This window comes from Macrosteles quadrilineatus, unplaced genomic scaffold (assembly GCF_028750875.1).
Source record: "Macrosteles quadrilineatus isolate MER2022 unplaced genomic scaffold, UCM_ALF_1.0 Scaffold_7__1_contigs__length_78375512, whole genome shotgun sequence".
NCBI classification, from domain to species: domain Eukaryota; kingdom Metazoa; phylum Arthropoda; class Insecta; order Hemiptera; family Cicadellidae; genus Macrosteles; species Macrosteles quadrilineatus.
Genome location: NW_026542600.1, coordinates 30,267,772 through 30,285,851, shown reverse-complemented (window position 1 = coordinate 30,285,851; position 18,080 = coordinate 30,267,772). Strand labels below are relative to the sequence as shown.

The 18,080-nt window shown below is 35.0% G+C and overlaps 1 protein-coding gene across 2 annotated transcripts in view; it reads left to right on the top strand.

Moving 5' to 3' along the window:
* Positions 1–18,080, top strand: part of LOC128997777 (uncharacterized) — a 106,631-nt gene that overhangs the window by 13,617 nt on the left and 74,934 nt on the right. For both annotated transcript variants that reach the window (XM_054423461.1, XM_054423460.1), the window contains exons 3-5: positions 6,371–6,563; positions 10,632–10,834; positions 15,179–15,254. In XM_054423461.1, coding sequence (XP_054279436.1) covers positions 6,371–6,563; positions 10,632–10,834; positions 15,179–15,254 — 472 coding nt within the window. The remainder of the gene's footprint in view (positions 1–6,370; positions 6,564–10,631; positions 10,835–15,178; positions 15,255–18,080) is intronic.

Genomic DNA, 18,080 nt, shown 5'->3' with positions numbered 1-18,080 from the left:
AGTTAATGGATACTGTTTTCTGTACCAACTAGGTTGAAGCACAATTTGCCCTATGCATAATGACAATAAAGGACGATTTCTTGACATTGAAAAGTGTTATTCATAGAACAAGTAACTTATCACTTTAAAAGTTTATAGCAATGTCGTTTTTAACATTAAAAGTAAAGAAAGGCAATAAACTCCAATTTCAGTAGGCTAGGCTCTGTAACACAAAAATGTATTTTTAAATAATCGTTTTACAGTTTTATTGGTCTTAATTGTTGATATAAGACATCTATAAATGAATCTATACTAAAGAAATAAAATGAGCTTTTAAAATATAGTTTGGTTGTATGTCCTTTGAACTTAATGAAATTTACATTTAAGATGCTTAAAAATAATGCAATAGGCTATTTAAAAATAAGTACTAAATATGATGGGACACCCAACTATTTGGTTCTGTTGTTGTACTTAATGTTAGGTTTATAATGCCAAAAAATTAAATACAATCTAGTAATAATTTGTTTTCCAATTAATGTTACATACAATACTGACATTTTTTAAATGTTTGTTCAGTAAAAATGTAGTTGCAATTAATTTTACATTTACCTAATGTGCATGGAATAAAAAGTAACGTCTTTGGAAAAGTAGCTAAAATTGTAGCTGTAGCTACATTTCATTGTAGCTGTAGTTGTAGCTAGCTACTTTTTCGGAACTGTAGCAGTAGTTGTAGCTAGCTACATTTTAAAAGTAGCTTCCCCAACACTGGTTAAACCTAACTGCTCTGAAAGTAAGGTCGCTTAAAACAAATTATAATCCGATTATCGGTTGATGCAAGATCAGTTAAGAGGGGGTCTACTGTACAAAGAATGTTATATGGTGTTTTTTTTTTTTTTTTTTTTTTTTTATGTTTATAGCTTGGTATGAAATAAAGAAATTTGGTACAAATAAATCTGTAAACAAGCAAACTACATCACTTTATTTATTCTCCTTAAGAATACCACCTAACGTAAGAATTTTCAGTTTACAGTTGTTTTGGAATTTTCTCCATAACCATCCGGACTCTGACAAAAACGCTTCAATGTACTAAATTATTTCTTTTTCAAGCTCTACAAAATGTTTTAGAAAGAAACAGCGAAATTTGATGTTTAGAGGGTCAAGAATGGGGGAAAAAATTTGACCCTGAAAAAACCCTTTCTCATAGTCCGATCATTCAGGGTGGGTGTCTACCAACCAGGAAAACAGGGAATTGTACTTAATTTTGGGCTGGCCATGAAATGTTCAAATTGTCCTTAAATGCCAGATTATGTCCTTAAATTTTTATTGGGCAGTAATTTGACTATTGGTTAGGAGCACATAAAAGGCTTATGTTTGTTTTCATTTTCATAATTTATTACTAGGGTAATTATGCAATAAAAACCCCCATTAGCAGTCTCAAACCCATTAATGTTTTATCACAACAATCAAGTGTCAAGTCAAGTACTTCCAAGAACTCGTGAGTCAGTAGCCAACTCATAAAAGTGTTATCACTTTTATTCCTTTACAACATCCATTATTTATTACTAGGGAAATTATTATGCCATCCAAACCTATTTTATCATTGGAATAATAGTTTTATAATGGCTGTTAAATTTTGTACTTTGATCTTCAACATTAAATTTTCTGCTGGCCATTGCCAACGATATAGCCTAAACAACTCATGGATCGCTGGCTCAGTGTTGGCTTCGCGGTCGAGCTTCCCCCACCATCTACTGGCAGAAGCCGACATTGCTCATACATTCACCATTATAAAACACACTTTTTATTTGCTGCCCTGTTGAAATGTATAGGGATAAAATATTGCTAACGCTTGTCAAACTCTTTTTTCTAGTTAAACCTTTTAAGTCTGTTTTGTTTCTTGCAGAAAATAGCCCATCTGAATTCCTTAAAACTACAAATTCACTAAACCCGTTTTGTAGATGTTTTTAGACAACTGATATTGCTAGTTCCAAATTGTACAAGGTAAAAAAATAAGTGATTACAAAGGAGAAATAGAAAGTACAATATTTGTAATTGAAATTCTATTTTATTAATCGAAAAAATGGTACATAAACATTTAGGATAATTTTGCTAAGTTTTTGCCGCAGTGGTAACGTTATTTTTGACGTAAACGCGATATTTTTTTCTTTCAATGTTTAATGACAATGTATCTTACAAAATAGGTCATAAAAAAAGTATTCCTATCACGTTAATGTCAAGCATAGATTTGCGGTAAAAACTGGACAAATGGTTTTTAAGAGTTCAAATGTGTTATTTTCTGCAAGAAAAGAAGAAGACATAAAGTTTAGAATAGTAAAAAGTGTTTGGCATGCATTAGCAATATTTTATATCCTAGGTGCGTTTTACAATGGTGAGTGTCTGGGCTGCGTCGGCTACTGCCAGTAGATGGTGGGGGGAGCTAGACCGAAAACAGCGCCCGCAGTACTACTGAGAGCGCAATCCAGTAGTTTTTACATCGTTGGCCATTGCCTACTGCAGTAAAACTGTTTATGGTTTCATATTAAACTTGTAACTAATCTACAGTCTTATTTTGTAAGTTAAAACATTTTATAGGTATTACTTTCAATTGACGAAACCACAAGCATTGTTGTTTGAAGAATTAATTTGTTATCATTACACAAGCCTACGTGGTCTCTAATCATGTCATTGCATCTTTGTCTTATAATGTTGATTGTTCAGGTTTCAATATTTTTTTGTTCCCCATATTTATTTATTGTGTTGTATGCTTTAACATGTTGAGTGCGGCATACATTCAAACAGGCGCTTGCCAATGACAGCGAGGCCCGGACAAAGCCTCCGACGTGGCACCGAAAGCGAACACAATAATTGGCATTCAAATATTTCAATTCGAAGATTAACAAAAGAGCAGCGGTCATTGTACTGCGTTACCCTAAGAGTGGACGTATAGTTCACTGAAACAACTTTGTAATGTGGCTTGATGAGAGAAAATCCCCAAAACCGTGACAAAAGCATTGTCAGACGGGATTTTACAGGAAAGTTTAGTACTGACCTACTCCAAAACAAAGCTCACATTCTAAGCTACAGGCTAGCAACATTATAACATTCTACGGCAATGGCTGCTCATACTGAACTAATGTAGTGGGGGTGGTGCGACTACATCAAATGATGTAGTCAGCACTCAACGTGTTAAGCTATCCAAATATTATGAACTAGAATGATGATAGTGACTTTGCTGCTATTATAACCTCATTGTTTGTTTCCCAGTTCAACAAATTAACTATATATAATAACTATATATATATATTAACTATATATAAGTTAACTATATAATTATAATTATTTAGGCCCTCCTAAATAATTATGTCTAGGCCTGGGTATTTTGATTCTTTAAAAGAGCTGTAAAATATACTAAGAAAATGTAATTGAGCCCAAGATAAACTAATGATTGATATGTGTCGATGGTAACTTTACAAATCAAAAGACAATAATGTTACTCTGTGCTTACTGGTAGCCGCTTACCATACCGATTTTGTGCTGAGAATTGAGGTACAATATATGTATTAAAGATATTTTTTTTAAAGTAGTCCTAGAACTTAACGTTGTGCTAAGGCGAATCATACCAAACTAATCCTCCTAGATCAGATATGATTTGATAATGTTTCCATGACCGATGGAGATATTCAGTATTTTGTCACTATCGCGGTTGATGATGATTGGGTTTCTCTTACACTCTAAAGCTTTACCCAAAGTAAATGTTTGTCTCTAATTTCAATAAATTTATATTTTGAAATTTAACACTTGTTTATTTACATTTCTCCTTGGTACATTTACTTACAGTGATGAACAAGATTATAAAGTTTGACAAATCAGGAAAATATATTCGGTAATTGCACCTACAAAGGTTATGATAAAGTGTCCTTAAATGTACAGGAATTGTCCATTTATTTTGTATCCAGAATGTAGTAGACACCCTGATGCTGGTTCCCGAACTTGTTTGAATAAATGTAGGTTTATACTGTTTTACAAGATTTCATCTAAATTAGATGACTTAGTCGAGTTGTCATGCTAATTCCCACGCATATATATATATATATATATATATGAATTTGAACGGATGGTGTTTTTGGCCCCTGGGGACATCAAGACAATTAAGTAAATCGGTCTGGGGTCCAGATCCTACCATAAGAACTACGGTAATAGCACATCCCCTATGTGGGAAATTTGCTACTAAACAAATAATTGAGTATATTTTAGGATTAAAATATTATTGAGAAAATGTAAAATTCCTATGTTATTCTAAAAGAGAAATAAATAAGCTAGGTGTATTTTAGTTTGTACAAAAGTTTATTACCGTTTGAGGGAGAAGAGTTTCTTCTCACTCTTATTTTCTTACTCATCAAGGGTTTTGTCCTGGGTTAAGTGACAGATTAAACTAACTGGTCTATTGAAAACAGTTTATATTTACACTATTTACAATAACTCAGCTTCCAAGGTAATGGTTGTGCCATGTAGTACTGAGAGCCAACTCGCAGGGTATCAGACCACAACAGCGTACTGGTTCCCAGTCTTACTATGGATGTCCCTGTTACTATGGATGTCCCTGTATCAACGTCTCCCAACGTAATACGTCTCGCAGTGCAGCATGTCATTCTTGACCTGTTGACTCCTCTTGTTGGCTGTCTGGATCCAACTGCCCAGCCTTCAAACAGCGATGTAGACTTGCAGGGTAGCAAACCTCAGCAACTCGGTTGTGCCCGGTGCTTCCATGGATGTCCCTGTAGCAACGTCTCCCAATGCAATAGGTCTCGTTGCGCAGTCTCTCAATCTTAACGTGCTGACCTTTCTCCGTCGGCTGCCTGGCTCCTACTGCCAAATTTGGAATTTAATACCGCATGAATAAAAATAACGAAATAATTTATAGGCTTTAATAAAACGTGAATCGGTACTTGGTTAAAAAAACACCAAAGTAAAACGTGTCCTAATAATAATAACTCGGTCAATCGCCAGAGTCGTTCGTAACTAATTTCAATCGGTCAATTAAATGTGGTGTTTATAACACAAATTTATATAATAAAACGTTTATAATGCTTGGTAACCACCAAAGCCTCGTGTAAGACAGAGTCTTCGCTTATTCGTGCACGCAGAATCCTGCCTTGAACATGCGTAATTGACGAAATACGATATATAACTTTAAATAGTTATATTAAACGTGACTGAGCGTTATCGTGTTGCTCCACACTTACCAGTGTTCGTCTCATGTTTTTAATATCGAGTATCGCCAAATATTGTTTCGAGGGGAGTCGTGTAGTGAACATTTCGTGGCTGAAGTATGACTGACTGCCCGGGGCGCTTCTCGATCGGATCTCTCCTACCTTCCCTGGCGTCGGGGTTGAGAACTACGGTCATCCCTTCCAGAATTATATCACTTTGTCCAGCGTTTGTGGAAGCTTTTTCGTGAAACAAATCAACGTAGGCTATTTCGGATGACCGTAAAATATTACCCCACATTTAAATTTGACCCGTTAAAAAATAAATAATAATTTTTTCACATAAAAGTCATATATGACATATTCTGTATGTGTAGGCCTACATATTAGTTAAATACGTCATCTAAAAAAATTGTACATCAGTCAAATCTGGGTCACAGTCATACATGGCATATTATGTATGTAAAGGCCTGCATATTTTAGTCATCTATAACAATTTTACATCACTCAAATATTGGTAATTACCCTCTTTATGATTCGTCTATACACCTCACAGATACATCTGGTAGTTAGAAAGTGTGAATCTTCAATAAGTGTATCTGTGGAACAGTAACAGTGTGGAGTGTCATTCACTCTTAGACACAATGGCTCTGAGAGTTGGTCTACATGTCGTAGACCTGGCATATATCAGCCAGGAGTTGGCTGCTGTTATTACGGGCGTACAGTGCAGAAGCTATTTGAGTATGTGTAGCGATTGCTGCCAATTTGAATCGATTGATGGGTTTTGTGACTGGTTGTTACTGATTGAAACTGGTTGGATGTGTCTGTGGAATAATGGACTATTAGTGGATAGATGAGGGTTGAGACATGAAATATTTAATGAATTAGTTGTTTGATAGAGGAATTAGGAAGGACTGTAACTGTCTATTTCAAAGGAAAGGTTTTACCCTGAGGTTGATCGTGCCCATTGCCGTAAACACCCTAAACCAGCTTTTTATGAGCTGTGATTTATTAATTCATAACATGAAAACATTATATTTTCAGATAAACTAATCAACTAATTGAAAGCTTAGCCTGTAATGCCATTGACACTCTGTTTATAAGTCAGGAGACTTAGGCTACCTGACTAGTTCAGCAACTAACTAGAATGTATGTAGTGTTATTATAAACAAAATTGTTTTCAGGAGCTGCTGCAAGAAGCTGAAGCAGACGAGACTGATAGTAAAGTACTTGGTGGATCTCTCGGTGGAAAGTTGCCCAGGGCTCATTATAACCTACAGCGTAGAAGACAGTCCCGTCATAGTGGTGCGAGCAGGGAATGCGGAGTAGGGGTCTCAACCACCCGAGGAGGGTCGTTGCAAAATCTTCACGCTCTTGGTAAGCAAATTGTGTGATTCAATTGACCCACACTGTGTTTAATTTAACATTAATCTGATGTATGTAGCACAATAAATCAATTTAACAAAATTAGAGGTGGGCCGATACCGATACTCGATACCAAAATACTCTCGATACCAGCGGTATCGAGGTATCGTCGATACTCGATACTTGCCTGTTTTGGGTTTGATACCGATACTGACACTGAACCACTGAATGCTACGAATCTTCAGTCAGAGTGCCGAGCGGGTAAATTGCCGTTGCCGTTACGAATCCTAGCTGTTTGCCTACTTAGTTAAATACACTCGCAACTCAAGTCGAGTAGTAGAGGTTAAGCCGATTTCGTTGATATTTGACAAGTAAATAATAAGAAAGGAAAATGTTTGAGTTTTATTTAATCCCTTAACCCCTTTCAATTTTGACATACTAGGCCCAATAATAATCGGCAACCTAGACATCGCTTGCGTCATCCATTTCACTAACAGCAACAGCTGACATTGGGTGATAGTGATAGGTAGTGATGTGCAGCGAGTGCGATGCATTGAAATTTCAATTCGATTCTAAAAAGGGATGTGTCGATTATCGTCATCGATACCACCATCCATTGGTTACCACTTGGACATTGGTATCGGTACCAAGACTCGATTGTCAAAAGTCGATTCCGATGATACTGACACTCGACAGGGATAAATATTTTATTTTAACATTTATTTACTTTATAGCTACAGTACTAGTTTTGTAATCACGGTTAACAATTTTCATAGCCAACTTAGAAACTATCTAGTTCAAAACAGCGACGGTTCTGGTGACATTGTTTAGCTTCAGTTCATTGCACAACACAATCTACATTTCAAGATGTCAGACTCAACTCACGAGACAACCGGCGCGCGAATGTCCTGCCAACACGAAATTAATTATACTAAACAATGTCTGTATCAATAAGTCAGACATTTAGATATATTATTTTTATTTTTAGTACAAAATAAATAACCTAAACACGTCGAAAGGTTCAGTTTCCTCCCTGCATTATACGCATCATTAGAAAAATTATGTTCAACGATTAAACTTTAACATTGTCATCGTCGTATGGTTGGGCTTGCTTTATATTGCGCCAAAAAGTAGGTCCATATTTATCTGTACTATCTACCTGATTAAAGAGTTTAGTGAAGTTTTAGTGCTACTATGACACAATGCATTTATTGAAAAATATCATAAGCCTTAGTCCATGTAGATTTTGTAATGTTATAACGAATGGTGAATGTTCACAATAAAAGTATGTAACAACAGTTCTCATTGGCCAGGAGGCGACAATGCACTACCATGTCAGCCAATCGACTTTCGTGTTTCAATGGAGCAAATGACGATTGCTTAGACATCGTTCGTTTTATATGCTTACTGCTTATTGTGGGTGGGAAGGGTATCGATAATTTATCGTGATTCGAGATCCGATATGTAGTACGTGTTCGTTTACGCATAATGAGTATTAAAGTATAAAAAAACTAGGTTAGTTATAGACAGGTTCAAAACATCGATTGTTCCAATCCATTTTTGACACCCCTACACGGAGGTTGTAGTGACGTCGTGCATAAGGGCCAGGCAGGCCGGTTCACAATGATTCCACTCTGCTGAACCTATACTCTTGGTATCATCGGGAACATAGCCAAACACTTTTGTTACTAAATATAACTATGGCATGTTTTATAAAAGCACTCTTTTGGAGATTCTAGTCCCAAAACATAATCTTTATTGTAGGCTAAAAGTAAAACTTATCTATTGCCATACTTTTCTCCACATACGTCGACTTATTCTACAATCTCTTTAAAAAATACCAGGTTTCAGTCAAAATACTTTTGTAAAAATTGACAGTGTGCTGTTTGAACACAGTCATTCCTTGACCACGATGGTTTTACTCACTATAGAGAAAAGACTCTCCTAACAAAAAGTATTTATATAGGCCAAGATGTATGTAGTTTTTTTTTAGTATAACTGCAATTGCTTTTAAAAATAAATACAAAAACTGTCAAATGACTTAGATTAATACTTGTAGGCCTAAGCCTATTTATAAATTAGAGGAAACTTTATTAGATCTCATCATAGTCAAATTCAAACATTTACAGTGTTTTAAAATAATTGACACTCAGAAACGTTAGTGTAATGGAAATCTGAAAGCGACTGACGCCGAGGGTAAGGGAGGGCATGTGAACCAGGCTTTAGAGCAAACTTTCCCTTTTTCTACCCCATGTCCCGTTAGACGGTGGGCGGGGCTTCACACTAAATAAACACTCAGTCCATTCATTCACAGTAGAGAATAGTTTTTGTGACAGTGACGTATGTCTCTTGTCTGCTCTTCATAGCTCACACGTAGATTTCTTTCGAGAAATTATAAGTGATAATCTTTATTAAAAATAAGTGAAAAACTGTTGACATTTTCAATGAAGAAAAGTTAAGAAATAAAAGTGTTAAAAATAAAAAGGTTGTTTGATTAGTTATTCTGTATTTCAAAAATATCCTCATTTATGAATGTGTTTTCAGCTAGACTTGGTGACTTTTTCATAGTTAAACAAATTTTGAAGATATATAACTGTTTTTCATACAACTAGTGAGAAACTCTCATTATATAGGAAGTTCGTTTTTACTCTCTTAGGGGAAAAAACTTACAGAGTATTTGTAGGCCAAGATGTACATAATCTTTTTTAAATTTATAGCTTAATTAGTTAACTAAGACAATTGATGCAATTTCAAATAAATAAAAAAAACTGACAAATGACAGATAAATACTTATATAAGCCTATTTATTATAAATTAGAGGAAACTTTATTAAATCTCATGCTTTAGTCAAATTCAAACATTTACAGTAGGCCTATTTTAAAATAAACACTTAGTTCCATATTTTTGCAATTAATAATAAACCTTTAACACCAAAATATAAGTTTGATACACATACATATCGTGTTTTTTATGGTATAACAGTTTATAATATTATTAGTGGAAGAAACTTTGCAAAAAAGATAGGTATCGGAAGCGGAAGTATCGGTATCGATAGGTATAGAGAGTACTTTGGTGGTATCGGTATCGACAATTTTTGGTATCGGCCCATCTCTAAACAAAATATTAACTAGGCTATGGTATGATCCAAGGTTATCACAATCATATGTTTTCTTGTAGTGTTTGTTGTTTCCTGGATGAATGCTATTAGACTCAGTTCTTTGCAACAATAAAATAATATGCGGCTCTGTCTCTACAATGTACATGTTTTTTTCCTATTTTTGTTCATAAACCATAACTTTTGTCAATTCTGAACAAAATAGTTCAACATGCATTAGACCAGTGGTCTCTAACTTATTTCAAGGGCCACATTGACAATTTTTGGAGTATTACCTTCAACATACTTTCAGTGTAGAAAGGTAGCCCCCCTCCAAATAACCCACCAAGAGATAGTTTTCTAATTAAGAGCTCAGTGATTAAGTTTGAACAATTTGGACTGATATTTTGTTTCTATATAATCTTTTGTCCAACCAAAGTTCTGTACTACATTTCTGTGCGAATGATACCGTGACGTAAATAATTAATTTGAAGTTTTGAAATAACTTTACATTAGGTACACTGTAATCTTGGTTGTAGCCGGGTACACAACTCTAATATTCAATAAAACAAATTTGTATAACCTTGGTTTTCTGGTACAAAGCTGCATGAAATTGGCATTTACACTGACATGGTTTACAATGTAAATAATGGTCCATGGGCCAAACATTTGGAAGTAAATAATGTCACTGGAAGTTTCATTATGTCCAACCCTACGGAAATTCTTTAATTTATGTTCAATGTGAATAAAGTTATCGATTCTGAGGAATAGATTTGACCAGTAATTTAATGATAAATTTAAAGTTGGGTCCTTAAAAATGATAAACTTAATTGATAAAATATTCCTAATGTGAAAGAGTTGGTAGATTTTCCTTTTCAATGTGTTTGAACTTACACCTGAAGTTAACTATACTATTGTGGTATTTGTTATTCACCATTATAATATTTCTCATATGTTTACCATAAATGATGTATTTTTGTGTGAAGGTATGGAAGGTGGCAGAAGAAGTAGAAGAAGAGACACGCTTGTATCTGCGAGACAACGTGAGGGTGGTTCTTTGCCTACAAACGTCAACGTTGACGACCATGATTTGGACATTATTTGTCCAAACTACACATCCAGAGCAACTCTAGAAGTAAAAGAACCTAAAAAACCAGAAAGCATGGAAAGACTAGAAACTACAGCGCAGGTTGGTTTTTGCTTGTGAATTATATTCATTCTAAAAATCTTTCAATTTACTAAGTAAAAGATGTATCGAAAATTTTACATAAATCAATTATTGATAGCATTTTTATTTATTTATAAAGCAGATTGATAGGTAGTTAAATACATAGCAAAACCTTAACATGAAAGGAAATGTGCCTTGACAGGGGCATTTTGTTTCACATCGCCAGTAATTCTGACAATTATAAAGCTGTGACGTTTGTAGAAAATGTCTTCAAAGAATACCCAATCGAAAGTTCACAATTTCATGGTGATTGCGAGATACAATAATATGTTAAAATAATTGCAGAAGATGTTTACAATGTCAGTGAACATGGGAGACAATTATGACATGACGTATATTCGATTGTAGGTGATGTTCTTATTTACCCTAGTGATACTATGGTGATGATGGTCCCTTGGTGATGACCTAAGGAAATAAAACTAAAATACTACACAGTCAAAAAGTTCCCAGAATGAATTTCTATAGACATTTAGCGCGATCGTCGGCGGCAAATTCACCTAACAGTAATTGGTACAACTCCTGGGGAAGGCATATCGGTAGTGGGCGTATAGCTCAGGGTATCCACATTCTGGAAAGTCTGGGATAGTCATGGAAAAAAATTCTGGTCATTGAAAGTCATGGAAATAGGCAAAAAGTCTTATAAAGTCATGATGGATGGATTTGAGGGGACCTTTCAATGCTCTAGTCGGCCGTAACCCCGACTATTTAGAATTATTCAGGAATTTTCACAAATGTACGATTCAATTTATTACAGTTGTAGTTTATGAGTTTTGACCTTGTATTAGTTCATTGTTGTACCTATTGTACTCCAGTGTCATCTGTTGTCAATACACATTTCAGTAATTTTTGTGAAATAACTTGTCTAGGCAGTATTATTTGTGTGTATGTTATATTATAATTTTCGAGTAAAGTTCGAGAGTCATGGAAATCAATGGTAAATGGTCATGGATAGTCATGGAAAGTCATGAAAATTAATGACTAATTTTCTGTGGACACCCTGTAGCTGACGAGCTGTAGTGGAGTATTTGGTAAGCGCTTTTCGTGTACCTGCAAGTCTACTTTGTCGGTTATTGTCGGTTGTGTACCACAAACTGTGTGGCACAAACTTGGTAGAGGGCTGTAGAGATAATACCTTGTTTCGTCACCAGTCACAATTTAATTTAAATTGATCCTAATCGGCCATATCAAAAAGTCACCAGCCATTAACATTCGAGGTTCTTTGTGCTCAGAAGTTTTTGTGGCACTTTTGGAACCATTGACAAACAAATTTGATGCATGTTCAAATGATCATTAAGGATGCTGTGAACACTTCCATTAGATAAATGTATCTCAAATGTAATTTCATAGATTATTAATTTCCGGTCTTCACGCACAACTTGTGATACTCGCTTAATGTTTACATCATTGACTCCACATTGTCAGTGACTGGTCATTGTCAATGCATTCACAGCCTTCATGAAACCGTTTGTGTCACTAATAAACTTGCTCATTTACACTAATCATTGCTTATACTCCATAAGATTGAATTAACAACTCAAGCAAGAGTCTTACTAGATGGTTTTTTTAATTAAAACAAGATAACTCTTGTTTTAATTAAAAAAAAACAATGTTTAATGTTTGCACACTGTTCATGAAATCAAGGTGCCCGGCGACCGCGATAACCGGAAATATTATGACGCCGGGAACTATGCGGGAACGATACAGAAATTTTGTGATTATGCCAGTAATGTGTGGGAATTTTTCTAGGATTGATTTTTTTATTTTAAATTTAAATATAAACAATTATTGGGAGTCAAACAGAAAACGTGTAAATCATTTCTCCAATTGGAAACATTAATGAGTATAAAAAGCAAAATCAGCATGTTACGACGACAACAGGCTACGAACGCCATTTTCTCGTAGCCGTCCAGTCCAGGACCAGGATATGGTGGGCTACTCCCACTCTGTCAGAGCTCGGTTTTCAAACAACGACGGGACGCGTGAATACAACAATTAAACTCTATGTCTAATGGCATCTAGGGGTCTAGTTTAATGTCCCGGCTGTCTGCTACGCTCGTCTAGATTGACAACTCATACGAAGCAATTTTGTTTTGCAGTTCTTATTGTTTGTGGATGTCAAATACTTCTGGGATTTAGAAGTAATTTTAAATGTGTAATTTAGATGTTCATAAAACTGACACGATAATGCATGATTTGTATTTTGTCAAGGTATCTAAACTTATTTTTATATAAGTTGGAAGTGACAAAACCTCAAAGTGATGGTTAGAAGGCTAACCTTAGTTATAACTTTGATAGTAATGATAGGCATGATGCACTGGTTGTGTTTGGTAACAAACCAAATGTTTAGAACGAGACTTCTGTATTAGCGTGATATAAAAAGAGTTTTATAGCTTATTGACTCACCTTAACCCGGCTTAGTACTTAGACAAAACTTTCTACACTTGGTAAACCCGCAAATCACGGCCTTAGGCCAATAATCTGTCTCAAAGACGAGAGGAAATGCGGTGTGAGTAATATAAACCGACAACTTGAAGTTAAAACTCATTGTCTTGTGAAAAAAGCACAACATTTAACCTACAGTCAACACAACAACAACAAGCTCGAGTGTATGACGATTTGGCGGCTACAGACGACAGCGGCCAGCTAGCTTTTTTGGTTTAGAAAGCAGCAGACGTCCAGGATCAGCTGAGCCCCCTACTTTGCTAAATAGGGGAGCGAGAGGGATGATCCATGGAACCCTCAGACAGAGGGTAGACAAATTAGTTCCTCACCAGCCACTTCGAGAAGCATTCTCAAGTCCTGAAAACTTGAAGTTCATTGGTGAAGCATAGTTAATCTTGTGTGATAATTTTCTTTTTTTTTTAATAAGAGGTTGGCAGCCTCGTTAACCTTGCATTTGCCCGTCCACATAGACTACAGATCTGTGCGTGGAACGTATCCAGCAAAGCAAGGGGTGAGCCGGTACAGTAGGACAAAGGTGAACTGTACTGATAAAATGTTTGTGGCAGTGGCAAAGATCCGAACCCTCGACTTTACTACCTTGGGCCCGATGTCCGTGACGCTACCAACTGAACCACCGACTCGCCCAAGATCACCTAATGAAACTTAGTCTTATATTTCTTAGATGTAGCTTAATATCGGTGAATTTGATATAGGTGAACTAAGTTAATTACTGCCACGGTGCAAAATACTAGTTTTGAGATCAGTTTTACTAGATTTTATTTTTTTTTAACTCCTGTTAAACCAATGGATTAAGCAAAGCTGACTTGATTATGATGGTGTGTTAAACCCATAAAGAAATACGATATTACGAGGCCAGTTTATTTTCAGTTGATTTTAATAAGCCCAAAACTAGTTTATCCCATCATATACAAACTTATTAGTAGTTGTCAGTGGCTACTATGATCAGTTGTGCCAGATCAGCACGTCCTGACCGGCACGCATGGCATGTTGGAGTAGTGGCCTCAGGCCTAAGTTTTTACGATTATTTTATGGTTCCAAACTAGGGGTTTGCCATGAAGTTTTGGAGATTAATGTAAACCAGAAGTGGATAGTTTGTTTCAGTCTTGGTTACTTGTTTTAATAATAGTGGATTATCTTTTGCTTTGTTGGAATGGCCTCCACTTTAGCTATTTTCATTTTAAGTAACAAGGCATCTTTTATCCTTGTGTCTGGTAATTTAATCTCTGTTTGGTTAAAGATTTTTGGTTAATCATGTGAGATAATCCGTGACTAACCCCTTGAATTGTATTTCATGTTATTATGTATTTATACCAAATAACTTTTTGAGTTTTTGATGATGCCCTTTTAGTTGGATTATTTTAATTCTCGAATAAAATAAAAAACTAAATTCTCAAAGTAATGAAGTAGCTGATCCTAGACAAAAAATGATTGCACTTACCGTACAACTTGTTACTTTTCCAATTTATATTTGTATCAGATTTCACATTCAACATAATCAACCTAACATCATTACATAAAGATTATTGCATTGTTTACCTGGGAGCTGATCCTTAGGTGTCTTAAAAACCGACTTGGTATGTTTTTTTCTGGATGTTGTCATTGTCAACCGTGAAATGCTCTGAACTTAGTATTTTAAACTTGTGTAAACATTTGTATAGAAACTATAGTAAACCATGCTTTACTGTACCCTATATTTCAGCTGATACAGCTTGCAGATAGAATATAACTGGGTTTGGAAGTTTTCTGGATGGTGATTTAATCATTTTCTCTAAATATCTTATCTGCAACTATCTATATTTATTATTGTTTCCCTAATGTTAAAGGATTATTGGTTTGTTCCAGGGCATCCCTAATGGATCAGAAATTATAACCAAAGAAGAAGAGGCAAGGGTTGACAATGCTTTTGCAAGCTCGATCAGTAAGTACTCGATCCAATCTTCCTCTTATGTTTTATGTAAATTGGTGGTGGGATTCTCTGTTTACATGCAAATTTATTGCAGCACAAGTTGTCAAAACTTTGATTCCATCAATGTTTAAATATATTTTTCTATCATACCCATTTAAATGTGTCTACAAAACGTTTGTTCTTTGAGAACGTAAAATATTTTTGCTCTAACTACTGCTGTTTCTTATTATGTAGTCGCTATGAGGCTACAATAGTCTAATTAATCTTTAGATAAAATGGTTTGTGTTTTTAAGAACATTATCAAAGGCTTTTGGATTAAATGTAGGCCTAAGCCAAGTTGAAGATATCCTGAGTCATAATGCTCATGAAACAATTGAGGCTAACATTCTTGTTTAAAGTAATAATGTGGAAATCAAAATTCCTAAAAGAAACAAAAAACTTCTGTATTTGTTGATCCTTGCTGGGTTTTTTATTTTTTTGTTTGCCTGCATATTTATATTTTTCCTGCAAAAATTAGGTGTAATGGTCATTTTTATGTGCTCACTTATTTAAGGACACCTGATGTTATTTATCCGTCATTGGAGGCTTTAAGTATGCGAAGAGCAATCATAGAATGTCTGGAATGTCTACATGACAATAAATATCTTGTGCTGCAGTAGGATTTGTTTGCACGGAGTGTTGAGTTGCAATACTTGCAATCTTCTTCACAGAACCAATTTCTATGAGATAAATTTGTTAGTCTAGAATAATCAAGTGAGATGTTCACGTTGGAGCTCTTGGATATTTGTACAAAACATATTTCATTAGAATGACTGGCAGTGCATTTTGCAGTCAGAATATGCTTTTTGTGTTTTTTGTTTTGGACAGTAATTTTATTTCTATTTTTTATTTTGCTGTTCAGGCTCTCCTCCTGTTCTATATATTTTATTTTGACTTTTTTTATATAGGACACTTCTCTTTTTTTTGTATTTCATGTGGAAATGTTTTCCTATTTCAGTTAAGGGAGGAAGTGGCAGCAAATCTATTATGGAATTAATTAAGCAGTTTAACAAACACTGTTTCAGGAATCGTGTTAGAACTTGGAAGAAAGTGCCGAATTTGTTGATTTTATTATATTTTACAGTATATATTATAAGATTTATTTTTAATCAAATGGGTTTTATAAAATGCATGTTTATATATTTATATATTATATTAGTATTATTTGAACCACATTACCAAGCCAATCTTATCCAGGAGTGTTTCAACTTACTACTGTATACTGAAAAATGTTGCTCGAGAAAAGATAGAAAATGTATAACAGTGATGTACCGAATTAACACTGTCCATTCAAATGGAGGCAATGTACCAAGGAATTGTGTCTCAGGTTTGATTACAAAGCAACAAACACAAGGACTCAAACAGTGTTTGAGAAATCATTTGAAAATGTATCAATATAAGTGGAATCAATAGATAGTTCGTCAATAAATAGGTGGTGTAACAATGAAAGCTGGGTAGCTGAGTGGTAACAGTGCTCGTCTAACAATCAAAAGGTCGTTGGTTCGATCCTGAGAAAAGTTAATAGCTTTTTAATGGTTCAGAACTAGACCCGACTGTCCTTAATCATATGGATCTTAATAAATGATCCTGGCTAAAGACACAGCTGATATTAGTCAGTAATAAAGCTGTGAGATCGTCCACTTTTGTCTTCTCTTTCCATGCATTTTGCATTCATCTAAAAAAACATACGCAAAGTCTGTCGCTGAGTGAATTAATTGTGTTTGGCCATGTTGTTGATTGAGATTCACATCAGTGGCCCTGGTGTGGTTCTAGATCACGTACCTGCTACCAACTCTAAGTACTGTACCATTACTAGCTTCTATTATCTCATCTTTCATTGCTTTTGCTCACATGGACCCAGCACATGTGTGAAGCAAAGCAATGTTCAAAGAATTGTTTAAAACCTCTACTAAGTTTTACTTGTTTGTCTTTAGAACACTGTTACATAGCTCTTTGCTCTTCAAGTAAAGGTTTTTGTAAATCCAATTTTTTTATAAAAAATTATCTGATCAATACGTTGGGGGACCTTAGGTATCGTGGTAAGAGCTAGACCAGGGACCGATTTACTTTTTTGTTTTTTACATCTCCAGAGGCCAGAAACACCACCTGTTCAATAAAATTTATTTAAATATATATATATAATTGTTAAAATAATAATAATAATTTATTACATTAACTAGGTGTATGCCTATTGGTTATGGACAAAATAAAAAAAACAGTAAAATTTCAAATTGCCATGTTATTCTTATGGAAAATTTTTGTTCCCTTATTTAGGGATATAGGTAAATTGATCAAATTTGGCAAATTTGTTTAGTTCATACCAAGCTAAATTAAAATTTCATTTAACAAATTATAAAAATGTTATTACCTTCCCTGCGTAAAAATACAGTTATTTGAATAGAAAATAAATCTGAGAATTTTAAGGGAATATTTTGGTGAAATAAAACCTTGCAAAAGGAAATTGGCTTAGTCTGCAGGTTTGCTGCGGCGGGGGTGTTTCTGGACAACAGCTAAAACCGAGCTCCACCGTGTCCATCCTGCGCCTGAATTGCCTCGTGTAGAATGGTCCGATGGGTTTCAAGTAGACACCACTCGACGGGGATCCCACCAGTTTCGTTTGCATCAAATTTTGGCACGGTCATGCGACGGTCCCGTTGCGAAATTCATGTTCGTGTAGAGTGGGCCTTTAACCAACCCCCCTAGAAACCGCAGTTTTCATGGAGTAAAAGAAAACTCTTTCTGTAAGAAATCAAACTTATTTTGTTAACTCCTTTTAATTGAAAATGAAATGTTAAACTT